The following is a 25727-nucleotide window of genomic DNA, read 5'->3' on the forward strand; positions in this document are numbered from 1 at the left end:
CTTTGTTGCATGGTTGCAGTACTGCTGGGAATAAAGAGGAGTAAATTTTACCTGCTCAGAGCTAGTTAGATTCTTCCATCTAACTTATTTCTAGATAAAGGATATTTCATTGGCTTACTAGGGCTAACTAACATTTCATCTGCTGTTTTCTTATAGTGGCACTGTAGTGCCAGCAGGGTAGCAAGTAAGACACAGCGTCAGCCAGGCAATGATGCTTTCTGGGTGACTGATACGGTGTGCAGACTAATATGGGCACAAAGTGAGTAACAAGGCCAAACTGTATAGTGCAAACTGATAGAGTGCTGCCTGCAGGCACAGGCAGTGACCTGGGCTGTCTGCAGAACCTTCTGTGACTCTAGCTGGGAGAAGTGGTGGATGTCACTCCATCTACTGTAAACATGCAGACGCCACAATTAATATTTTTCCTGCTTTGAAGTCTGAACATGAGTTTGTTTGGTTCTGCTTGGCTGCTGATGGTATGCTAAATACAGTAATAATACGGAGATGAAGGCAATCAGGTGAATAAAAGTGCACAGCTCATTCACTAGTTAAAATGCACTGTAAAATAGGAATATAAAAGATGCATTTATTTATTGGGTCTTGTTTAGTTTTTTAGTAAAAGGGTTTGAGAAGCTTAGTGGGGGACAGGGAAGGGAGGGCTATATGCTCATTAGGCATAAATGCCATTTCTGTTCAACAGTGCTGAGAGAAGAATGGTGATGTTTACTGACTGACACAACATATGGATTAGCACGCTAGAATAAATTTGTCATAAAAGTGTACCAGCTAAGTCACAGAATCTGCTTGCTTACTCATATGAAAAGACTGGTATTTTGCTCACTCACCAACAAAAGAATGGCTTGCTTCATGTGACTGAGTAGTAGAATTTTGCAAGGTTTGTGTAACACCTATGGTTATTATTTACATTATTAAATTTAAAATGCAGACATGCTTTTGGGTCATGCAAGTGTATGGACAGCTGGTCTTGATTTTTCTGAGGTTGTGTAAGAGTCACCTGTGGGGGAATCGGTTTGTCAGCAAGGCAACCAATACACCATTTTATTTATTGGATACAAAAATAAATTAAGAATGTTACTTAGGTTGCAAAATCAAGCACTTGAAAGTTAGGAAATACCAGATTTACAGTTGCCTATGCAACATTAATTCTGTTCCCCTGTGCCTCTACCCTGTGCACTTAATAAGACAGGGCTCCTGTGAAATTTTTTTGGATGTGGTCATGTAAAAGCTATATCATGGGGCATATCAAAGAGGGACAGGAATAATGTTGTATGGACATCTGGCATTTCTTAACTTCTTAAGTGCCCAATTCTGCAACTTGAATAACTTACGTTATATATAAATGTAATTTCCTAGGCATTTTTAAAGTAAAAAGGTAAAGTAAAACTAAACCTGCGTATTATTGAACTTAACTATCCCTCTACTGTACACCTTTGCTAGGGTTTGAGTTACAATATTCAGCAGCGTAGCACAGAGTTGTACTGCTTGCTGCCACAAACCTTGTTAACCAAATGGCTGAAGGAAACTTATCCACGAGAGGTGGTGGGCTCTTGGGCTTTGGGCAGAGGATCCACACACTGGAGTTGGAGATCATTAGGGGATGGACAGACCTGGGGTGTTTGTGTGTCCAAGTGGCGTCTTTAGAAGGGGATGCGAGTCAATGTCCAGAGTTAGCTCTCCACTCCCCTGGCATTAGTAGCTTCAGGTAGCCCTTTGCAGGCCTGTCCTTGTTGCCTGCCTAATTTCCAGTGAGGATTTTGTAAGCCGCTGTTCTGTGTTCCTCTCTGCCCTCCCCAAGCAATTTGTGGGCAGTTTCCTCTAGAAACTAATTAACTTATTGTCACTATACTGCTACCTGCCAGATCTACGCACTGTTTCAAATGAAACTAGCCAGGTCTCGCTGGTGTCTCCTTTTGGATGTTTAAAATCTCACAACCTGAGATAGCCACAGTTAAAATACTTTAAAATAGTTGGAGACAGTGCCTAAGTGCTCTTAAGGGATGGAGATACCACCAGAGTCCTTCTGGCTGCTCAGGACTGCAGCCTGGGAGGAACCTTCTCCAGCTTGGCAATCTTCTCTGCATCCTTCTTGCAATGCCAGGTCATGACTTCTGCACCTACAGATCTTTTACTCTGCAGAACAGCCTCTTTCTTGGTTTGTGCTTGGATAGTAAGCATTACAGGGTTTGTAATCATTATAGCATTATCAGCCAGCCCTGGCTGGTCTGGAGGTGGAGGTCCTGAGCAGTCTAGTGTGTAGTAACAGTCTGTAGCCGCCTCTTTTCCCACTGTTGCATTTTCTGAATAAAGAGAACACAGCATAGATTAGTGTAAAGATGAATAAAATCATGATATCAACCACTTTCTTCTCACTTGGTGGGACGAATGTGTTCTTAACTAGGCTGTGTCAGGAATTCAGTGCCTGTGTTTTTTTTGGGGGGTTCAGCCCTTCCGAACTTTAAATAGAGATGAAAGAAGATTGCACTATAAAGGTGCATAATGAAGTTAGTGCCCTGTTTGTACTCTGTGTGTGCCTGGAGAATGCTAATTGGTATGTATAGAGCTTTTAAAATCTAAACTGGTCTGGTTATGCAGTTCTTATTGTCCGACTCTTCCACTACTGTTCTGGTTTTAACCAGTCTATAGTGAAGGCAGAATGCTCAACAAAGAGAAGGGCGTTCATGGCTACTTGTTTGATATTCTTAAATCCAGTTGTCCCCTTACTGAGAAAGGAAGGGCAGAGAAAGGAAGAAGCTTCTTGGATACAAGAAACAGGTTGGGGAGAGTTGGGGCAAACATCTGAAAACTAAAGTTAGCGGATACACAGAGATGTCTGGTGGCTTCTTGCTCTATTTAAAACAGCAATAACGAGACATGGAGTACTGAAGGAGATGGATTTCTCATCTCTGTTCCTTCCTTCTGGATGGATGTTCCGAGGCAGAAGTTTAGTTTGATCACTTGGAGGATGGTGAGAAAGAAGGTCTTTAGAGCCCAGCACACAACCAAAAGCTTCTAGTGCTGGAGGGAATTACAGAAAGAAAAACCTTTAATGCTTTTATGCTGATGTAAGCTATCGAGGAAATGGTGTGGCTGACCAAATCATTCTTCCTTCGTACCAAGTTGTTCACCTTGCCGTCAGTAACAACTATAAGCTAGAACAGTCTGGAGAATCAAAAAAGCTGCAAACCCAATTGTCAGTGAAATCCCCTCGCTTACTTTCTCCTTCACCCTTTTTGTGCTCTCATGTACTGTCCTTTTCTCAATGCATGAAGCCATTAAAGCTTTAAAAAAGAACAGGAATTTGCAGCCTCCAGAATATTCACATTTCTGACACAGAAATGGAAGGTGCTTGAAACTGTTTTCTAGAAGTAAATGAGCTGTCACTGGTCATGATGAAGATGTCTCCAGTGTACTTTTTCTAAAGTACAAAAAAGTAATGAAAATACTTTGTATTTTCAGTGTTGATTACAGGTTCTTTTTGTTCTTTTTAATCTCCTGTTTTCTGCTCTGGTTTCAGTGGGCCATTTATCAGTTTGCGGAGAGTAATGCTCAGACCTGGTTTTATGCTTTAAAAAAAAATATGTTTTATTTCTATTTAAAACAGTATAATTTTAGATTAAATCAGGATAAGTTATTCTTTCAGTGTCTCTTTCCAGTGTTTGTCAGAGCTCTTACTTTCTCTGTCTCAAAACTTTTATTTCCCGTCTCATTCTGGCACCACTTTGTTTGCTCCTGTATGTTTCTGTTCTGCTAGGCTATCCCCCTCCTTATTTTTTTTCCTACAGATATATTAAAACACAGAGTTACTTGCTCTCGAAATGTGTGTGATTGATTGATTGAGAGGGTGTTCAGATGACAGTAATTTCTGAGTTATCTTAAAAATGAGGGTGGCTTAACAGGCTGGACAGTATAGCTTGGTACCCCTGCTCAATGGGAAATCACAGAGATATTTTTCCTTGGAATTATACTATGGTTTACAGTGAATGCCAACACATGTAACACAAACTGGTTTTGCAAACAATATACGGTAGTGTAAGTACTGCTTAGATAGGTGGTGTGAGGTCGTTAGTTTGTTCTGTGAATTTCTTGGTATTAGCAGAAGTGTTACATGCTGGAGATGCACATACTTCACCTATGGTTATAAAGTGCTGTTTGCTTTTTTCCTGCAAACACAAAAGCCAAGTGGGAAGGGATATTTCATAAACTCAGTGCTATTGTGTCCTCTGGTCTAAGCCATAAAACAAGAGTAACAGAGACATTCCCTTTGAACTTGAAATCCCTTTCTAAGCTGCTGATCTAACCCAAGTGAGAGGGGGAGACTATACCAGCCAGAAAATTTTTCTCTTCTGGGTATTTTTCCCTCCCCGCCCTTTTTTTTTAAAGTCCTTAAGTGAGTTTGATGCTGCACCTCTGCCCATAAATTTAAAAAAATATTATCGTAATGTAGGTCAGTGAACTGAAACGCCACTGTACACCATGGGGGATTAAAGTCAGAGAGGCAGCCCTCTCCCACTCCTACTAGGTCATATGACAATATAAACAAGAAATGCAAGGAGCCTTCAGCTTTTTCTTGCCCTAATCCTTTGTTTATGCAGCACTTAAACTGACTTTTGGGGTCGTCTCTGTCTGGCATTAAAGCCCTAAAGCTTTTTGAAGTTTCCCTGAAGTTAATAAAATTAGTCTGCCCTCATTGCTAGGCCCCTTGCTGCTGCTTCAGAGCAGACTGCGTATCCCTTACTGTCTTTGCGGCATTTGGCTTTTTAAGTTAATAATATTTTATAACAAAAAAAAAAGCGCTTGAGAGAAAAGCAGAAAGATCTCCCAAAAGACTTTTCAGCTAATAGGCAAAGTGATTGCCATTGTAGATGTTCTGAGAACTCAAAGGGGATTAACTCAAAATCCAGCGATTGGAGGTAAATTGCTGGTAAAGTAATTGGAAGTGTTGAGTTTCAGTTGGAGAGAACAACATGCATTTCTATGCCTTTTTACAAAGCAAGACTAAACCAAAAATTTAATTTTTCTTTTATTTTTCTAACATGGTTTTAAAGTTGAGAAAATGAGGTTTCCTTCGTAGCAATTTTCTCTCCTTCACCCCTTTATTTTACTGCAAAGACTGATCAGTTCTCTTAGTTCTTGTTACATCAGGCATTCGCTTGTTACTTGGTCGTCTTCAGGGTTGAATTGATGATAGGCTAACTGGGGGGGATGGAGGACACAGGATGGGATGTATAGTATTTAGTGTATGATACTGAGACTTTGGGTCATAAAAGTTTTATTCATAACAGCCATTCAGGGAAGTCATTGATCACTTATTATCTCAGCACCGTTAAAGCAGTTGTTTTTCTAATGGCCTATAGAGACGCCCAAGGAATAATGGTGATAGGGACAGAACACACTGATCAACTATAGGAGGGATTCTTATAACAAGTTGTCCTTTAGAGTGAAAGGAAGAGTGCAGCTGGAGCCCTCTGCTACTTTCCTAAGTTGTGTAGAAGAGCAAGACCCTAAAAAGCACATTTACTTAGAAAAGATGAGGGATTTTAAAATCAAAAGGTATTGAGTATGGCATACCTAAATACTAATGGTTTTTGTTGCTCTTAGAATCATCCATTTGTAGGTTGTTGTTACCGGTTTACTTGAAGGTACGTGCTTGTAACACTTGTTCATAAAAATCATTCTGTGTTTTTTCTGACAGTCTTCTGGGGAGGCTCTAAACTGAACCCTGCTAGCCTAGTATGATTACTCACCCTGTAATTCCATTTTTAATTAAGTTAAAGATAACTTTGAAGTGCTCTTGGAAAAATAAAATATGTTTGTGTTGTCTTTAAAGTTGTCTTCCTGTGCTATTTTGGGGGGATAACTACAAAAATAACAGATATATGGAAGATCCTCACTGGAGTCTAAGATACCATCTGTATTTCAAACACAGGAGTAAGAAGCATGTAGCCAGCGGTGGAGGAGAGGGGTGTTTGGTTTTGACATTCTTGTTTTAGGAATAAAAGATTTATAGGAAGAAGTAATATTTTCATTTCACCAGCTAATGCAACTGTAAAAATGAAGAAGGTTTTGAGAATGAACAGATTCTTTTTCTGCTGGTCTTCTATTTCAGACCTGAGGAACGGCAAGTGTGCCTGAAAGCTGATCTTCCCCTCTCTACCACCACCCATTATCAGTGGCTCTAGTAAAAGACATTATTCAGTTTGAAATTCAAGCTAGAGGTTACCAAGCAGTGATACCACCGTTAGTAGTTCACAAGCTATTTTGAGGCAGGGCTTGGTGAGGGGGTGGGAGAGGACAGACACACCAAAAAAACCCCCAGAACTCTGACCTTTCGGGAAAAGATGCCTGATGTTCAGGCAGCAAATGTTGTTGGGACATCAGAATACTTCTGCCTACAGCCTCGACTCTGCACCCAGCCGGGAGTGGAGCTGCCTGTGCTGTTGTCATCTCCCTGTGAAAGAAGGAAGAAGGGCTGTAGAAGGGTGAGATGCTGCCGGTGCTCTCTAATACCGCACAGCACTTTCAAGGCAGTTTATAGCTGAGCAAGTAAACCCCATTCAAAATAAAACAAAATTTAAATTTGTGGTGCTGGGTTTACTGCCATACTGAGATTGGCATTAAAATAGAGGCATGCGTGTGTAACAACATACCAAACAAAATGCTGGGGATTTGAGTCTGTGTATGCAATAGTGTTTATGGAGGAGGCTTCAGGGAAGGAGAATAGCTTAATAGAACAGAAATACTTTGAGTTATCATTTAAACTGAATAAAGGGGCATATTCAAAATTGGTTGTAAGTCTTTACCACTCTAAGTCACTTTGGTCTTTGAAACCCTTAGGTTTACTTAAAAATTGCTTCTAAGATACCAAGAGCAGCCACAACTTTTGCCACACACACCCCCACCCTTTAAAAAATTTAAGTAATATCCCTTATTTCTTCTGATAAATAAATGTTCTTGCTGTGGCTGCAAAGTAGAGTAACTCCAGGTGTTAGGTATATGAGGATATTCACACCTACAGGATTAGGCTCGCTTGACTGCACCTTATACTTTGTAATGCCTAAGGGAGGGTTGTTTATCTTGCCTTACCTGCTAACCTTGCTGCCTCTTGTTCCTGATAGCGTAATTAAGAATTCAACTTGGAATGGTTCTTCCCACTGGGTTACAAACCTTGAAATTAAAATTGGATACAATGGTCATAAGGCTTTTAGTTTAACAAATCAATGTGTATGTGAAGGTAAGTATTTAAAAGGTTCTATTTAGAAATTCTGAGCAATTCTGTCATTTCTTTGGAAGTGTAGCTGTTGGAGTGCAGGTCTGGGGCTAAGAGACAGAATGTGATAATGTACTTAGCTGTAGGATAAGTAAAGGACTAAACTTTGCGAGCATAGGTACTTAAGTGACTTTCATGGAAAGGCTTTAAAGCAGAAACCAGATTTTAATTAACTGATCTTTACAGCATGTTCTAATGCAGGTTATGTTCTTCCTGTCTTATAAGAAAGGAGGTGAAAGCAGAAGTATGTTAATTCACAAAGTCTTCTATGGCTTTAGACACAAATTGTCTTAAACTCAGCAGTTTAGATGAGTTATGTAGAGTTTTGTTCATTTGGGGGTAAATGCTTTTCCAAGGACAGGGTGATAGGTCACCAAACTTTGTGTATCTCATAGGTACAATTTTTCTTGTCACTTTAGATTGTAGACTTATGAAGCCCTATTTCTTTTGCAGGTGATGGATGATTACAGTGTGATTGGTCGTTCGTTGTTTAAAAAGGAAACCAACATCCAGATTTTTGTGGGTCTAAAAGTCAAACTATCTACAGGAGAAGATGGAATAATAGATGGTGGTTTTGGACAAAGTGGCAAATTTAAAATCAGAATTCCAGGTAGGTGCATATCAGCTAACAAATACGAACCAATGTCAACTGTAGAGAATCCTTCCATACTGCCAGTCTGAATGTTACCAGTAGTCTCCTGAAGTTTTGAAATCTGCTCATAACCAGTTGGACCACTGGTTATTTGGTGGATTGTACCTCTTCTAATTAAATGATGGTGGCTTACATTGTGATACTGAATGACCTGAAGCCACATCTCCTGTGTCAATAAACTCAGGTCTCAAAAGGATTTCTTGTTAAGTGTCAGTAATGTATGAATCGTGCTCTGCTCAGAAAGATTTGTGGAAATCTCTCTTTTCTTAATATACATATGATTTGCACCAGAGCCCTTCTGAACAAATAAAGGAAAGAAAATCTGCAATCATTTTTACCTGTAGCTACTTATTAAATGTAGTATAGTGGATGCAAGTTCCTTAAATTGGCTCTGTTCTACATGTTATTACCTAGCTTGCCTTCAAGCAAAAACTGCTTGATAAATGAGTTTTTTTGAGATCTTGAGGGTTTTTTATTGCTTGTGTCTCCTGGTTTTATGATACTATATATTACTGTATATTTCATCCTTAGTGAATTACAGCAAGGATTTATGCCTCCTTAGGTTAGAGCATGGGGAATGATGGGTGCTAGAATTTATAAGTGTCACTGCTGGGTTTTTTTCCTCCTCCTTTTAAGATAGGAAAGTTGTTCTTAGCCCTTTCAAAAGGCAATAATAGATCCTGCATTTAACTCAGATTTTGGGATAAGATTTTAGTGATACTAGGAGTACTTTTGTATTTCTGTAGTGTCTTCAGCCCATTTGTCATGAGTTAATCCTCCGCCCTTTTTAGGGAGATGAGTGAGATTACTTCTGTTGTACAAGTGAAGAAAGCATGATGTTCTATGACAGCAAACAATCACATAGTGACTGATCTACAGAGAAAACTGAAGTTTGAGTTCTTGCTGAGGATGGACTGTTTTCCATTTAACTTAAGGCTTGATGCAACTGCACTAATTTTGACCCTCAGCAAATTTCCTTTCTTCTTCCTGTCACAAGATAAGAATTCCTGACTAGACAAAAAACCTTCTGTATTCTGTCCTAGCAGTAATTCCAGTTTTGTCACCAAATGCTAGATTTTGCAGATAGGTCTGAGAGCAACACAGGGCATACATGGAGAAAGAAGTCGCACCAGATAAATGTATGTTTTGCATTTTCTAGTATAAAAAAGAATTTGCGTTCACTGAGATAGGTACTTTTAGGTAAGTGGTGAAATGATGTGTAAATAACCTTAGTGCTGAGAAGAGTTTAAGTTGAAAATCAAGGTAACTTGCTTAAAAATGTAGTGTTAGTAGCTTTTCTCTCCCAGAGGCAAAAATGTGAAAGAACAACAGGAGGATGGCATCTACATTTCCATTCCTACGTTTTGGGTGGAGGGAATGATTCTTCATTGGACAGGGAAAAGCCTGATAAGGAGTCTTTTTTTACCATTGTGGATGCAGGCAGGAGCTATAATTGCAAAGCAACAGTCACATTAAGAAAATCATACACAGATTCAGAAAATTGCTTTTTGCTCTGTATATGGAGTTAGCGGGAAGAAATGATACCTTTCACCAAGGTGTTCATTTCTAATCTTGGTTACACTCTTCTGATGTTTAACAGCAGACCATGGAACAGAGGGCCCTTTATAGTTTGTTCTTTCAATGAGAAGAATACATAGCAGAATACTAGAATGTAATATCTCTAAGGCAGGCAGAATAATACAACTCAGTTTGCTTTGCTTTAGACTGGGTCAAACTCGGGTACCCTTGTTGTCTCGAAAGAGGAGGCAATAAGCTAAACTAGCTCAAGATAAGTGTCAAACTGTGTAGCTAGCAGGGGAATGAACCTCAGAATTTGGAAGGACCTAAAATGCTGCATCTCCGAGAGTTGCAGAGATTTGTGTGTAGGGGGAGGGCTATTGCTGTGATGCTGTTTAAGTCAACTGCAGTTCACATTCCTTTGTTGGATCAGTGTTGCTTTTTTAATGTGTCTGCATCCTGTTTGTGGGGTTTTGCTTTTTTTTAAAAAAAAAAAAGATACAACCAATCATACTATTTTCTCCCTTCCCCCCATTCTTCAGCCTTACCTCCTCTCATATAGTCTCTCTTACAAATTTCTTTTGGGAAGAGCTCTTTTTAATTTTTCTGAAGTTATTTCCCTACGATTCCTTCACAAATCTAGCAGGGAGTGGGAGGAAAGGGAAGGAAACATACAAGTTGAAAGCTGCCTTGGACTGCCCCAGCCTGGCAGTCAGTCTGTCCTCTGGTATCTAAAACCAACCTTAACCTCTGGAATTGAACAGCTTGTTTGGATAGTTAACCTGATGGTAGCTGGGGCTGGTTTTTGAAAGAAACCTCTATGCAGCAATAAAAACCAGGTAGATGTATCAGAGGCTTGTATCCTGACCACTTCAAGTGATAGCAGACCATGGCACGGTGCAGAGTGTTACATGGTCCCGCTGGTGCCAGCAGCTTCCAGCACCGTGCAAGCAAGTGTTGGGCTCCCCAAGTGTTGTTCCGTAGTCGCTTGGAAATGGCTTGTGTTTGCCTATAGATCACAGCCAGGGAACATTGTCTTACGTTGTCTGTGGGCTGAAACTTGGCAAACCTCACAACTGGGAATGGTAGAATGTGGATCTGTTTCTTATTCTGGCACTGCTTGTGTGCAGCACTAAGTCAGATACTTCTCTGCTCTTCTGCTCTGTGAAATGAGGATAATTACTATCCATTCTGGAAAAAAATAATATCTCTGATTTAGATTTATTCCAGGCTTGGAGCATTAATATTTCTTGAAAAGGCTTAATTATCTTTCTTTAGAGTACAAAAAACACATCTAGAGTACAGCATGTGATTGGAAGTTACTCAGTCACTGAAAGATGTCAGCAGTTTGGAAGAAATTCAGGGAAGAGCAGCAAGAATGCTGGAGAGGCTGAAGGGATTGATTTATGAGGGAAAGAAGATGAAAAGAAATGCATGAAACTTGGCTAAATGATGTCTGAGTGGGAGATATGATTATCTGCAAGTATTTGAAGAACATAATGGAGAAGAATCCCTTAGGGTGGTCCAAGGAGGTAGAAATAAAGCTAATAACATGAAATAAAGCAAAGCGTACGTTGGCTATTGAGAGATGTTATTTAGCAGAGGTTTCTTGCGCTGCCAGATCATCTTTGCAGAGGAAGATGATGTAGATCCATTTTGAGAATACTCATGTTTAGTTTGCCTGGATGTTTGCTAGTGCCTGTCAGGGTAAAACAGGCAGGCAGCAGGGTGATGGAAATAGAACGACAATATATTTTTCATCTCATTTCTCATTTTGTGTTCAGGCAGGCTTTTATTGCTTCAATGACAAAGTATCGCCTACTTTCTAGACGGTTTGCAGCAGCATCTACTTTAAAAAAATGTCTTCACTGGCAGATCTGCTATTATGTAGGCCTGGGTTGTGGAGCTATTTGTGTTTTAACTGAGAAAAAAGTTTCAAGGCATGTTAATTGACAGGATGATGTTTCCAGACTGGTCGTATGATCAAATACATAAAAAGGAGGACATAATGTCTAAACTCACAAGAGAGTTTTGCTTAGTTTAACAGGCTGCTTAAAAAACAAACAGGATTTGAAAGGCGATTTAAACTACACTGCTTTGTAAGTTATGCTAGTGTGTGTGTCTGAGGGAGAGAGCTACTGATGAAGTGCTTCTTGCTGAGGTGGGTGATGTGTGGCAGCTGTTTTAGTTGTAAATGGGAACACTGCATTGTATAGTTAAAGGTGAGTGAGTGAAAAGTATTGTTCACCTTTGAAATGATGAACAAGTTTGGGGAGGCAGGAACTCTTATGTTTAAGTGTCTTATTCTAAAGAAGACAAGAGCTAACAATGATAGTCTTTGGAGTTGCACCTAGGAATGTCATGCCAGTTGATAAGAAATTCAGAGGCAAGTTCAGTGAATAGTTTGAATAACTTAGTGCTAATTGTGGATTTTGTTTAACTGTCTCTCACCCAAGAATTGACCTTGTAAAACTCTGCCTGGTTTGCAAAATCATGTTCTGTTGATGTGTCTCATGACATCTTTTAAAAGATTGACTCTAGATATGCTCATTTCATTGGTTTTGACATGTTGCATTTATCTTGTGCTTGATTATTGTAAAATGTAGTAACTTTTAAAATCTAATTGGAGCATATGTGATCTCTCAGGCATAGTTCACTTTCTGTTGCTTTACTGTCTTGTTGCTAGTGAAGTGTTCATCCTTTCTGAGGCACTGTGGTGTGTTTGACTGCAATTCTTTTCTTCTTCTTCTGACTCAGTCCAGCAGAAATTGCTGTGTGTGAATGAAAAGCTACCTTATTTCTTAATGTGAAAGCTGTGCATATCTAAACACTCATAACAGCTGAACTCATTTCTGAATTGAGCAAACTTAAATGTAATAAAAGGCATGCTTTCCATAAGAAGAGATATAAGTTAGAATATTAGAATACAAGCTTCTTTTTACTTTGCTGTTCTTTTTACCTGTGCAGGATAGCGGTGGTTTTAAGCTTCTTGCAACAGGTGAAGGCAAACTTATTTCTGACCTTGTCTTTTGCTGCCAGTAACTTTTTGCCTTGCATTTATAAAGGTTTATTGCGTATGAGAGCAAGTCTGTTTTCACTGTTTCCACTGCTTGTCGTGGTAGAGGGGTTGAATAAAAAAACTCTGTTCTGAAGAATAGCACAGATAACGGTCCCTAATTCAGGGAATGCCTCTGGGATCCTACAGTGTTGGTGTAAGATGACATAAGGTGGTAAGAATTAACCGATGTGCCTTATTCTTGAGAATCCCTCCTGTTCTTATGTCTGAAATTAAGGGTGGAAATACTGAATATGTTTTTCCCTTAGTGTATTGTGGAGATGGTGTGTCTTTGGTGGTTTTATATTTTGCCATATACTTTTTTTATTGGATGGGATCCCACGCTGGCTTGCACAGTGGTTAATGGCATAGTGGGAAAGCTTTGATGTTAAGAGCTGTAGGTGGATAGCACTGCTCTGCATAATTTCAATTCCAGTTAAAAATTACGGGTTTAAAAGTAGGATTCAAATCAGTTTATTTTTTAGCACTCTAAGGATGTTGAATCAAGGTTAAATAGTATGAGGGAAATGAGTTTTGCAAAGATGGAAAAATGCAACAGTAAAATTATGTGTGTACCACGTTGTTTTCTGTAACTTCCCTCTTCAGAAATACCTTAATTGTGTTATTTTCTAATTTTTTTTATTATTGTTATTATTCAAAAGGTGTCACTTCTTTCAGGTAGCTCTCAACACACCAGCGTAGCTGGTATTTGTGGAATATTAGTTACAGCGTTTTTTAAACAACTGTAGGAGACAAGCTTTAAATAGTTGATATTAGATAAATGTCGTACTCCCAGCTTTGTAATTTGGAGGGCGGTCCTTACTGACATCAGGAATGGGGCAGGGTAAACCTTTTCATTGCACTGAGAATAATTAAACGTCCTGTCACTAAGCAGTGTACTTTTTTTTTGTGGGAGATCTTGACATTTGGAATTCTCGCTTGTGTTGTGTTAAAATAGGATAATCTTCTTCTCTTAGGCCAAATGAAATTTAGGCACATTTAATGTCCATGTTTGCCCAGCCTGGCTCCTCTTTTAATAAAAGAGAATAAAAAATTGTTGGCTCCAAGGGTCTGGTGGGTTGCCATCCCTGTCAATATCAGGTGAGGCTGAGCAGGATTTCAGTCAAGAGGAAAAACAAAAGCCCAAGGGCGAAGAAATCTGTGTAGCTGTGTTTTATTTAAAACTGGAGATTAGCTCTGCTTGTTCTTTCACAGTCTCTCTTTCCCTACCCTCTAAAACAAACAAAACCTAAAACCCTTAAGGGGCACTTCAAGCATAAATCTCCTTCTCTCCTTTTTGTGAAAGCTGCCAATGTAGTATGGACAGAGGCTGGGAGAGGATTGTTGCCAGGGAAGCATCACTTCCCTGTACGATCCCCTCTTGAGCGGATTAAACTCTAGTGATGTGAAAGTCCTGGTGACCACATAGGAACCAGGAGTTTGTACTGCATTTATACAAAAAGGTTGGCCTGATGGAATCAAGTGGTGACATCCTGTAAGCCCATATTGACCTTTGGAGCTGAATATCCAGATTTATTGACCTTAGAGTGTTCTTTTTGTGGAATCGAAGTCAAGATTTGTGTGTGTTACTTCTGAATGAAAACAGAAGTCAAGGAAGTGTTAACTTATTAACTGGCTGTCAGCCTCATTCACGTTAGTATCAGTAGATCCTGGTCTTGCCTGTAATGACAGAATTGCAGGACTAAGTCTCTAAACTCAGAGCTTTGAAGGGTGATGTGTTGGTTGTAAGATTGGTTTCAGAGGCAGACGGTCATTGCATGCTAGAGTAGATGCTGTGCCCAGGAGAGGTTAAGATGACTCTTTGAATTTCAAGTTGCTGTTAGAGTGTTGGTTCAGCAGGTTGCTGTTCTGGGATCAAGCAGACAAGGATTATGGAATTAGCAGGCATCAGGAGATGTAGCAGTGTTTGAGTGCTTCTGTGGAAGAAAAAGGTCCAGGTCCTGTGTAAGCCCTTTTGTTGGGTACAGTGTGGGCTACACAGTGGTCTTTCGGGTAATTGAAAAGAATGAGGTAGAGCCTTCCGCCACCCACCCCTTTTTCCCTTTTTATTTCTGTGCAAGAAGAGCTGCAGTAAAGTGTCATTAACTCAATGGAAGGACTATTGGTGATTCTACACCATATGATGTAATCTCAGTTTCTCTTCCCTACTCATCATGTACACTGATGACCATCGCACTCCCCTCGAAGCTACGGCTATGGGTGGTCTTCAGGAAGAAGTCCTGTTGCTCTCTGATCGACGATTCAATGGTGGTAAAGAGCACTGTGTACTAAACCCTTTTCCCTACCCTGAATAGCAAGGCACTTTATACTTGCACGAGTGTAAGCTTAGCCTCAAAGTAAACCCAGCTTTAACTCTGGGCTTTGCTGGCTTTTGTGTTCCTGCTTAGGTTATTATTTCTGTTACTTCTACTCTGCAGAGCATGTTTTTGTAAGCTTTTTGTTTGTATTTTGAAAGCAGTAAAGATGTAGGTGCTGCCTCAGTCTAAAGACAATTACTTTGAAAAGACGGGAGTCTTAAAGTGACAAAGTTAAGCATTTAAAACTTAAAAATATTTAAAAAAATATCTTAATTAGCTCTCCATTGTGAGATGTGTTCTGATACAATGGCCATTTGCATGACTGCATTCTCCCTGCTGACACATACAAGGGAAACATTCCAGGGTTTGGGTGATGCTTCATGACTGACCTGTTGTGCCATACTATTTTTTCTTCTCATTGAGTAATCAACTCCTTTATTTTTTGCGCTTCATGGGAGTCCTGCTGTCAATATGAAAGCAATTATTTGTGCAATTTAAGGAAAAAAAATCCTATTAAGAGAAATAATTCTAGCAGATGGGATTTGTTTGACCATAGCATGGGAATCTTTACTTCTACAGAACCCCTACTATGTGGGAAAGGGGGAAAAAAAAAAACCCAACCCAAACCAAAAACCCTCACCTGGCGATTGTATACATTTTCTTCTTTTAATATTAGCTTCCAACCTCCGTTGAGCCCCCTTTCACTTTGACTAGTTTCTGCCTATCTTTCTTAGTCTCTGAAGTCTTCTGCAGTAACATCTTATTCTGCCCTCAGATATTTCTGCCAGCAGTTTCAGGCTGCTGTAGGGGTGTGCATGGTAGAGGGGATTTGTTTCTGAGCTGTGGATGCTCTAGTGTTGTTATATCGTGAGCTCTTGAAAGGAAGGGGCTGAAGGGAAAATCCAATCTAACTCTTTGCTCGAGATTGCTCTCTGCACAGAGATGGAGGCTGCAAGAATTTAGCTGCCAAAACACGGTCTTTTCCGAATGCATGCTGTTTCCTTTTTTGCTTCAAAGAACAATTGCTGTACTAGTATCCTAAAGTTAAGTTTCAAATCCCTGTTGGAAAATAGAAAGATGCTATAGTTAGAATTTATTTATCTTAATTTGAGGATAAAATGTGGATCTGATAGTGTAGGGAGAGCTTGGGAGATGACTGTGGGTTTTTACAAGTATTTTGAAACTGAACAGTTGTTATTTCAGTTGCCAGTGACATTGGTAGTCAGCTGTCCAAAGTACTCACAATGGTAAGCCCCCAAAAGAATGATTTTTCTTTTATTTAAAAAAAGAAAAAATTATCTGTAGAGATTGTTTCTTTTCTTAGATAAACTCAGGTCATGTATGTATAAGATTCTCCTAAGCCGCAAGAGCTAGATACATAAATTAAACAAACCGAGATTTGCACTCAGTTGCATGTTTTTAGGATCTGGGATTTCAAAAGAAGTGCACTTATCTTGAGATTTGTGGTAAAACTGAGAGCTGGTAGAGCTGCTGTGTATTATAACCTTACTTCTGTGTAGGGTCTCTTGTGGTCATAAGTCTTTGCAGTTAATCCAGGCTTTGTTATTTTGGGGGAATGTAGTTATTGTGGAAAGTTGCATTCCCTAGGAGAAAAAAACATCTTGTGTATTTAGGGCTGCTACTTTGCTGAATTGTGAATAATTACAGCAGCTACTTGGACCCTATTGTGCAGCCCACATCACTGGCAGGACATGTCTGTAACTGATGTAGCTGAGCAGGCTGCTGTGTTCTGGGATGGTATCTGTGATCGTTGCCACTAACCTATCTGGTGATCTCTTCAGAATTGTCCAGTACCTTTGGGCTTCATACTGCTGTTGTATAAACCACACCTGTCAGGCTGTCCTGAGCCTTGCCGAACGTGCTTAGGAAATCCTCTGTTAAATTGGGTTACCTTTTTGAAGGGAAAAGGGGGTAAAAAAGAACCATGTCCAGTAGATGGTAAAATTAAATATTGAAGATGAGGAAATGAACAAGTTTTATTTCCCCTTTAAAATTAATCCTGCCCTATTTTGCATATGTGGCAGTTGCAAAGTTCCATAAACAACCAACTGCAGAATAGAACAGTAAAATTTTTGCTGCATTGTCATTTCAGGTATTTATCACTCTAAGTGGAGATGCCTTGCTGTAGTCACTACAGCCTGTTCCTTACAGACCAATTTCTGCATTTAATTTTGACTTCACTGGGTCTATGCTGTTAAAATTGTAAACAGTTTGGATTAGAATATGGCATGGAATGACATGATCGCTCTTACTTTCATCACATACTACAGAATTTTAGCATACTACACATCCTGCACACAAGAGCAGGATGCATGTGCTACCTTCTGTTTGGCTTTTTGTTGTCCTTTTTAGGTGTTTCATTTTGCAAATTCAATACACTCTTGCTGTAATTTCAAGTGTGAAAACATTTTTTTCTTTCTTGAAAAAGAATATAGCTAACAGTGTTTTTTATTATGTGTCTATACAGTTTGGCTGAGCAACCTTAGAGCACTGGAAAAAAGTAAATCCTGTAATACCTTATATCTCCTAGAGCAAATGGGAATATCCTTTTTTTTTTTTTTTTTTTAATTATTTCATTCTCATCCAGTTCAGCATAAGAAGCCTGATACTTTCCTCTACAGGCTTAGGATGCTTCAGTGTGTGCCTTGAAAGATGCTGAAAGCCCACGTACAGCTTCTTCTGAAGAGTAACAAAATATATGTATGTCTGGTAAAAATTTATATCCGTTCACTGCTGCTCAGTTAAATGTTGTCCTTCTGGGAAAGAAAGGCCCTTTTTCTTGCTAAGGGCTTACAGCTAAATGTGAGGGATTCAGAGGATCCCTGGGGATTCAGTTATGGGACTGAACTGCCAAGACATGGTACTTTTTAAAGTGATCATTGAGTGCTCCAGAAAATGTGCTGGGGACTTGCACGTTTTAGAATTGCTGCTTTAAATGTTTAAGGTGGAATTTTATTTTGAAGAGTTACTTGTTATGGTGAGACAACCCAAGTACTATGTGCGCAGGTGGAGTGTGGGATTTCAGGGCAAACCTTTCATGAGGAACTGGCTCTGTCCTGCTTCCAGCGGGCAGCTTTCTCCCAAGAGCCTTCCTGCTTCTGTAGAGCATGGAAGCGGAAGCCATGAAATCTAGCTTGTGTTCCCAGGTCTGTAGTTTATACAAGACCAAAGAAGGAATTATTTCCTTCACCTTTATTTCTACTTTTTTGTGTACAAAATTGGATGTTACCATCCTCGGGTGTTACAGTCCTCACTCAAGGCTCTGCAGTGTTTGGGTGAAAAAATACTTACGTTCCAAGCCTTTACGTAATTTAACTTTGATCTTACTAAGTGTCTCCAGAAGGGTAGCTCATGCATTCACATTGCCCTCTTGCAATGAAATTTCTTTCCCTTTCTGTAAACTGTTTGTACTTATTTACTTGATTTTGATCATTCATCCCATGGGCCTTTCACCTTCCCTTTCCACCAGTGTTTGTTCTGGTATCTTTTTGAAGTCTGAGTAAAAGCATACACCATGGGGGCTTCCTGGAGGCATGGAGCTTTGTGGTTTGCAAATTGTAGGCTATTTGAAGTATTGACTCACAACAGTGGCCAGTGCTTAGTGGCTGGGAACTGTTGTGTGACAAGGACGTTAACCTTGAGCGGCTTATCCATGTTTTGAGTTTGGGGAAAAAAAAATAGTTGTTCTTAATAGTGTGCATTGATTTCAAGGAAGTGTGTGTAAACCGGTCTTTGGTTTGTGTTTTCACAAAGGGATCTCAGTGTTAAATGAAGAATAGGAAATAACTGGAGCTTCAATAGACCTGTTTTTTTTGGTTGGTGGTTGGGTTTTTTTTTTCGGGGGGGGGGGGGGGGGGGGGGGGCGCGGGAATGCTGTAACATGATTTTATATATTATTACACATAAACAACAAAGGCATTTCCTGCCTGCAACTACAGTATTATTGCATTAAGAAAAGCTGCAGAAAATACTTTGAAAGCACTTAATACCTGTAATAAAAATTACAGGTAGAGAAAACCATCATCCTGCTTAGAAAAGTCTGGTATCTGAGGTTGTAACTTCAGTCACAAGAATTTCATCTTGTCTACTTTCATGCTGTGGGCTTTGTCATAATAGTTTTTTTTTAAACCTCTGGGTGCTTAATTCCCCCCCACCCCTTTCCCCCTTATCATCCCCACCCCCCCCCCCCCAACTATTCCAGATTAGGAAATGGAGACAATTTGGTAATTCAGGGAACCTGTTACAGTTACAATTTACCAGTTACAACTGATGAGCTACCTGGTTTCATTTTTCCCATGTCTTCTAATCTCCTCCTACTCTCTCTTCCTTACCCAGTCCTCTCTCCGGTCATTTACCTTTTCTTCCTCTTGCAGCCCCTTCCTCTGCCAAGCAGCCTTGCCCACACGATCTTGAGCAGCCTTAGCTGCTTTTTATTTTTTATAAAGTAAATATATTAGCTACAGAACCCTGAACCAAGAAAATGGACCGGTGCCATCCCTTCAATTACTTCATTGTTTCATCCTAAACTGTCTCTTTGTATATAAATGCAGAATATTGGTTTGTATGGTACAGCCTTTTGCTGTGCACCTGAGGATTTTTAATTCGGTATGTGGTTTTCCTGCCAGGTACATATTTACTTCTGAATGCATTTTTTTACCTTCTCAGTTTTCTGTCTGTGAAAGAACAACGTTTCCTGTTTCTAATTTGAACAGTTAATGTATGGATGCGTTGGGCAAGGGGCAGTTTGCCTGCCTGTTCCTAAAGTATCGGCTCATCAGGATTGGTATTATAATATGAATACAACATGAAGAATATGCATTTGCTTTCTTTATGATTGCAATGAATTATCTTTTCAAGCTAGCACAATGGTAACATGGGCTGTGCCAAGCAGCATGTGCCAGGTAACACTGCAGGCACGAGAGAAAGAAGATGTTTTCAAGGACTGAAATTGTGGTAAAGAATGCAAGTTTCTGTTGACAGGAGCAGGCTGTATATCATGAACTGAGGATTTTCTTTTCATGGCTCATTACAATCGACTGTTCTCACAAGTACCTCCTCAGAAGATGTATGAAGATTATAGTCCCTCTGGAGTTCATGTGGAAATTGATGCCGGGTTCCCCAATACCTGACTTTTTTCCCTACTTTTTCTTCATATTTTCCTTGTTATGCTCTTCAGTAGTTTGAGGACATAATGCAATTGGTTTTAGTTAGTGATTTATTTTTCTGTCTTGAAATTGTGCACATTCAGAGCAGGAGTTACTTATTCAGTAAATTATCAGCGTTTTCATTTTTACTTTAAGTGAAACTTAAGCTTATGTTTAGTGACCCAGTCTCTGTCTTGAGTTGCTCTTCGATTTAAAAGAAGTTGAATATTTTAAGAACCCTTTTCCATTGACTAAGCTGGGTGAAGGCTAAACAGAAATGAAAGGTTTTGGAGAAAATCCTAAAATATGTATAACTTCTAATATTTGCCAATTTATGAAAATCAAATTAGTTTCTCACACCTGTGAAAATAGAATAACTTGAGTATTTGTCTGGTTGATCACTGCATTTCACTAGTGTTTACTCTTAAATATGTGATTAAGTTTCAGAGTATGCTGGAGCAAAAGGAGGAGTAATTCTCATGTAGAACTTGTTTCTAATAAGCAGAGGGGGGAAAAATCCCAGTTTTATTTGGCATTTGGAAAAAATTAAAGGTAGATTAACAACAGATTTTAAACGTCTTTATTAAAGCTCAAACTCTTACAGAAAAATACTGATACTTGTAAGGAGACTGTGCTATAGAGTTTTGCAAATGAGTTTGAATAACCTTACTTTCTCTAATTTTCACAAAGAAAGGCTGGATTTGCAATATACACAAATGGTTGCTTTGGGGATGGTTAAGGAGAGAGAGAAATCCTTTAAACATGGGGGAAGGGTCTCTGTTACTCGAATCTAAAGTTTCCTGGTTTTGCTTGTTGATGGCTGGGAATCTCCCATTAAAGACCTGTTGATTCTGTCTGTACTTGAAGCTTTTACTCCTAGATGTGGTTTTGATTTCAGGACACACATACATATGGATTACACACATAATAAGTGGAAGCATGTTATGGATTCCCTGCTACTTTCATTGAACCAGGTAGTTAGAATTGGTTTGGGATGGAAAAGGAGGAAAAAACCAGCTGTAAGCAAATTGATGGAGGGTATTTCAGTCCACCCCTGCCGATTATTTCTAATTGAAGCTGTCTGAGCCAGTCTTAATACAATTTAGTTATCGCCAGCCAGAAGGATTTTATTTATGGAATGGGGCCTGTTGGAACTTCCTCCGACCCCAGAGAAGCTGTGAACAGGAGAGAGCTGATCAAGCAGGCATGCCTGGCTAGCGTATGCATTTCTTTAATAAGGCAGGGATTGATGTCTTTTGCAGTTCAGGGGTTAGGTAAACAGCAGTCCCTCGGTTCAAGGCTCTCCATGTTCAGTTGTTTGTTTATATGGATCTCAGAAGGTTAGGTTAGCCTTCTTGACATCCCAGAGGAGCTTTCCTGACCATGGTATAACCTCATGTGCTCCAGAGCTGCTCAGGAGGTGTCGCATCCCTTTTTAGGAAAGGTGCTGGCAGAGTGGAGTATCTGCAGCTCGTACCTAGTCTCGAAGAACGGTGAATGTAATCAGAGTAGTTGGAGCACTGTGTCTGTCTTCAGTTACTCATAATTTGCATGTGTAGTGTATGTAAACTACTGTGCCTCCATTCTGGGCCTTGATATTTGCACACAAAAATGACTAGAACATAATTTAGGCTCTTGCTGAATTGCAGTTTTGAAAAAATCAGTGACATACATGACTGATTTCACCAGAACTTTGAGGTTAAGACTTACAAATCTGTGCTTCTATTGACTTGGTAGTGGTAGTCCATTAAACTGAACAGGATAAACCCTGAATGAATAAGTAGCCATGTTAATAATTTTTATTTAAAAATTAGCGATGGTTATGTGTTTGAGCAGTACTGTGAGTTACAGCGTGCATTTCATGAGGTTCATTTCCATGGCTATCATATCCCAGTCTTCCTTCTCCACAGAGACTGGTGATGGTTGCATGAGAAGTGACAAAAGAATGGTGCAAATTCATCTGCATCTTGTTGCAGTGTAGCGGTGATGAGTGGAGTTCTGGAATTTGAGGATGACTTTGCTTAGGGTTAGAAGTGTGTTTTATCATGCATGTGTCTGGCTGCTTTTAAAATGTGACATGTTATGAAGTTGGCTTAAATCCCAGATTTTGTTGAATCGGTTTTCGCTGATTTGGTGTCTGACAATTCATATTTCATTTTTCTGCAGCATCTCCAGTCTGTAGCCGTGCAGACCCAAACAGATGTTAATAAACTAGCCACACACCTACATCACGGCTTGTGAAAAACCTTGCATACAGAAGGGGGAAACTGAGGCACAAATGTGGGCTGTGAATTACCACTGGACATTTTTAAGGGAAATCTGTACTGACCCTTCCTGTCTTGTAACCTGCAGCATCATGCTGCTTGACCTGCAGTGTTGTAGTTTTCTTGGGATAGGTTTGTGCCAACCCTAGAGCTTTTCAGGAAACCTGAACTTTCTTTGGTGGTCTTAAATAGGGTGCTATTAAAGTATCCTGTCTTGTAAAAACCCATATGGGTGGTATTCCAGCTGAAAGGTGAGGTGTTCAGAGGGCGAGGGGGAGGCCACTTCCATGCTGGCTGAGGTTTCAGAGTGCCAAAATATGAACATCTTGTCGCTTTTAAATAATGTGTGGGGTCTGACTTAACTGTTGGGTTTCGTATTTAATCAGTATTAGTATGATAACAGGAATGTGACAACTGAAGCGAACACAAAGAGATTATCTTCTTAACCAAATGCATCCATTAGCTAGGAAATATAGATTTCTATTAAATGAAGCAGACAGATGGGCTATTGGAGGTGACTGAGAACAGGAGGGGGAGAGGGCTAAGAGGTGAAAGTTGAGGTTTAGAAAATCTCTATAAAAATAAAAACAAACCATCGATCTTGATGGTTGGCGTTTTACCCTCCCGTTGCACTTTAGGGATGGTGCTCCGATTCCTATCGAGAACATTATGCTGAAACTTAATCTAACAGAGCACTTACTCCTGCCAAACTCTGGCTCAGCAACTGCTCTGCTCCCCGAGAAAGAAGTGGCCAACAAGGCTTCGAATGCAGGACGGTGTTGTGCCATCTTCAGGAAAACTGTTGCTTTGAGATCCCAGGGGAAGGCAGATTGGATCTTGTCTCTCTAGTCTTTTTTTTCCTTTTTGGTAGAGAAGTGCTGTTGGGGAAACAAAATCATGTTACAGCAGTTCAGAGCAGTTGTAAAGTAAATTATTCATCTCTGTGTGTATGTATATGAATCCCCGTCTAAGAACTGTTGTAACCATGTTTATAGCCAATGTTTGAAACCAAGGTTATAATAGTATAAATAATTTTAGATAATGCAGATAAGAAAATAACAATTTAAAAAAAATTTACAAGATGGACAATTCACTAAGATAGATGGAGTAACATAATACATTAAAGAAATATCTGTAACAGCGCAAACATGACACTGGTGACAGGGAACATCTGTCTTGCCAGCCATCCCTGGGCTGGCCACAGCCTCATGTTGCTGCCACCAGCCTGGGGAGCCACATGTGCTCCATTGCAGGAGTGAGTGCCGAACCCTCAGCATTAATAGGGGGTGGCTCTGTTCCGCCGCAAGGGCGGGGTAGTTTTATTCGGGGGGTTTGTGTTGATATGAATTCTAAGTATGTTTTCCTTGAAGAAATTAAAGGAGCCACGTGGGATGGTGCTGCCTAGAAAGAGTGGAATGACTGAACAAATCGGAGTTCATTTTTCTGAAAGTTGTACCTAATAATGGGACCTGATAATTGTGGAAACAGTTTCGCATGTGAGCAGTAAGAGTCTGGTTGGCTGCAAACAGTTTTTCACTAGTTACTGGCATCGTCCATCCCGTTTTGATTTTGCTGGATGTGATTATTTCTCCCCCTGGATTTTGAAGAAGGTGCCAAGCTTCCTTTGGCCAAACTTTGTGTGGAGTTTTTCCATTTGGTGATGGTGGATAGATAAGAAAGGGGGGAAGAAAGGTGTGGCAGGAGGAAGAAGCAGCATCCCTCCTCTGTCTGCTGTTTCCAGGCTTCACATGGAATTTCATAAATGAATGTTATGTTTTTACTTAAATTCACTGTCTTTGCACTACTTCAGCTTGATTTTCCTCTTAAACCTGAAGTATTAACAAAAATGGGACAGCTGGAAGTCCAAAGTGGACTTTTCTTGTCCCTTTACACTTGGCTCACTGTCCATCTCTGTGAGCCAGTGCCAAACTGACTGGATCATCTGAGGGAGCACAAAGACCTCTAGATCCAAGATGCTTTTAGAAATGCGAACTTTAAAACCAGATTGGTTTTGTATTTCCCCGTGGTGTCCCTTATATACTGATTTTTAGGGTGTTTTTTCCCTTCCCCAACAGGTCATTGCTAACAGGGAGGAGAACAGATCTTGGAGAAAATGGGTGGAGGCAGGTGATGGGTTAGAGACGGCCGCCTGCCGCGGGGCCGAGGGAAGGCTGCAGCAGGGCCCTGCTCCCCAGCAGCGGCAGAGACGGGAGGTGTGTGCGCTCCGATGGCTTCGTGAGGGGGTGCAGGAGGTGTGGAGCCGTTTTTCAGGCTGCCCTGTCATTCCCACTTGGGAACCTGACACATGGGCCCACTTTTTTGTGTGTGGTGTTTTGTAGGAGGGAGGAAGGTGACTGAGTGGCTAGCCCCTTGACAGGGCAGTTTTAAAACATTCGTAAAACTTTTATTGGGCTGCCACCCTTACAGATAAATATTTTCTGAGTTTATGGGCCTATTTTAAAGATTGAAGCTTAATAGCAGCTTTGTAGCCCTATCCGTCCCCAAAATAGCCTTTTGGCAAACCCTACCTCTGGACGCTGCCATGCTTTTCTAAGTTTTTGGAGTTTCTTCATCACTAAATTATTAGCCTTTTGCCTCCTTCCAGCTTTGTATGACTAAATGGGACCAACTGTTAAACGAGGCTTTCCCCTTCCCCCAGCCTTGCTGAGAGCTGAAAGCTGATCCAGTGTACCGTATTTGGTCATCATGAAAGGAGAAAGATTGCAGTATTTAAATTTATTTCCTTTATTGTGTTTTAGAACTGCTTTATTTGTGTCTCAATTATCAATCTTAATGCTGCTTGTGATTTTCAGATGGTACAGGCTGGTGACATTTCAGATGTGTACTGGCATTTTTCAGGCACTTTCTCAACACGCTTCCACAAATATAAAAGCTTTACAGCGCGTCTCTGCATTAAGTGGGGAAACCAGTGGGCTTGCAGCCAAGGCTATACAAAGGAATGCTGTATGTAGTGCTTGGAGGAAGATGGAGCTGCAGTTTGAACATCCATGCCATTTGATTTTGCTGTGGTGTATCCAAAGAGGTTTCATGAATTTCAGCATGGGCTTTTGCTCAACGCTAACCCAAGATGTGTGCATTTTGGCTGCTCTTGGGAGAGCTGTGTATGATCCCTGTGTAGTTCAAGTCCTGAAAAATGAATGGTTTTGGTACCTGGAATGTTGCTTCATGTTACTGGCTCTTTGTATTACCCCATACAGTTGTTGGTTGATCTTCCCACTTTTCTTAGCAGGTACAGTTGTAATAGCTAGAAATGTACTGTTCCTTTTTTTCATTTGCTCAGCTGTGTATTACGACACTAATTTTAATCACTCATTTCCTGAACAGCAAACTTCTGTCATATGGGATTGTATATGGTGTCCTTTGTCTTATCCCAGGTTTTTCAGGAGGGGTGGGGGGGGCGTGAGGCTTTTTCTGTGCAGTGCACAGAGTGCAGGAACCCCTTTTCC

General features: G+C 40.2%; 1 protein-coding gene across 3 annotated transcripts in view; it reads left to right on the forward strand.

The window, feature by feature from the left end:
- EEFSEC (eukaryotic elongation factor, selenocysteine-tRNA specific) overlaps window positions 1-25727 on the forward strand; it is a 128827-nt gene that overhangs the window by 79395 nt on the left and 23705 nt on the right. For 2 of the 3 annotated variants that reach the window (XM_055805876.1, XM_013304034.3), the window contains exon 6: window positions 7742-7898. The exons of the other annotated variant lie outside the window; for it this stretch is intronic. In XM_055805876.1, the coding sequence (XP_055661851.1) occupies window positions 7742-7898 (157 nt within the window). The remainder of the gene's footprint in view (window positions 1-7741; window positions 7899-25727) is intronic. 3 annotated transcript variants of the gene reach the window in all.

Source organism: Falco peregrinus, chromosome 5 (genome assembly GCF_023634155.1).
Source record: "Falco peregrinus isolate bFalPer1 chromosome 5, bFalPer1.pri, whole genome shotgun sequence".
Taxonomy (NCBI): Eukaryota; Metazoa; Chordata; class Aves; order Falconiformes; family Falconidae; genus Falco; species Falco peregrinus.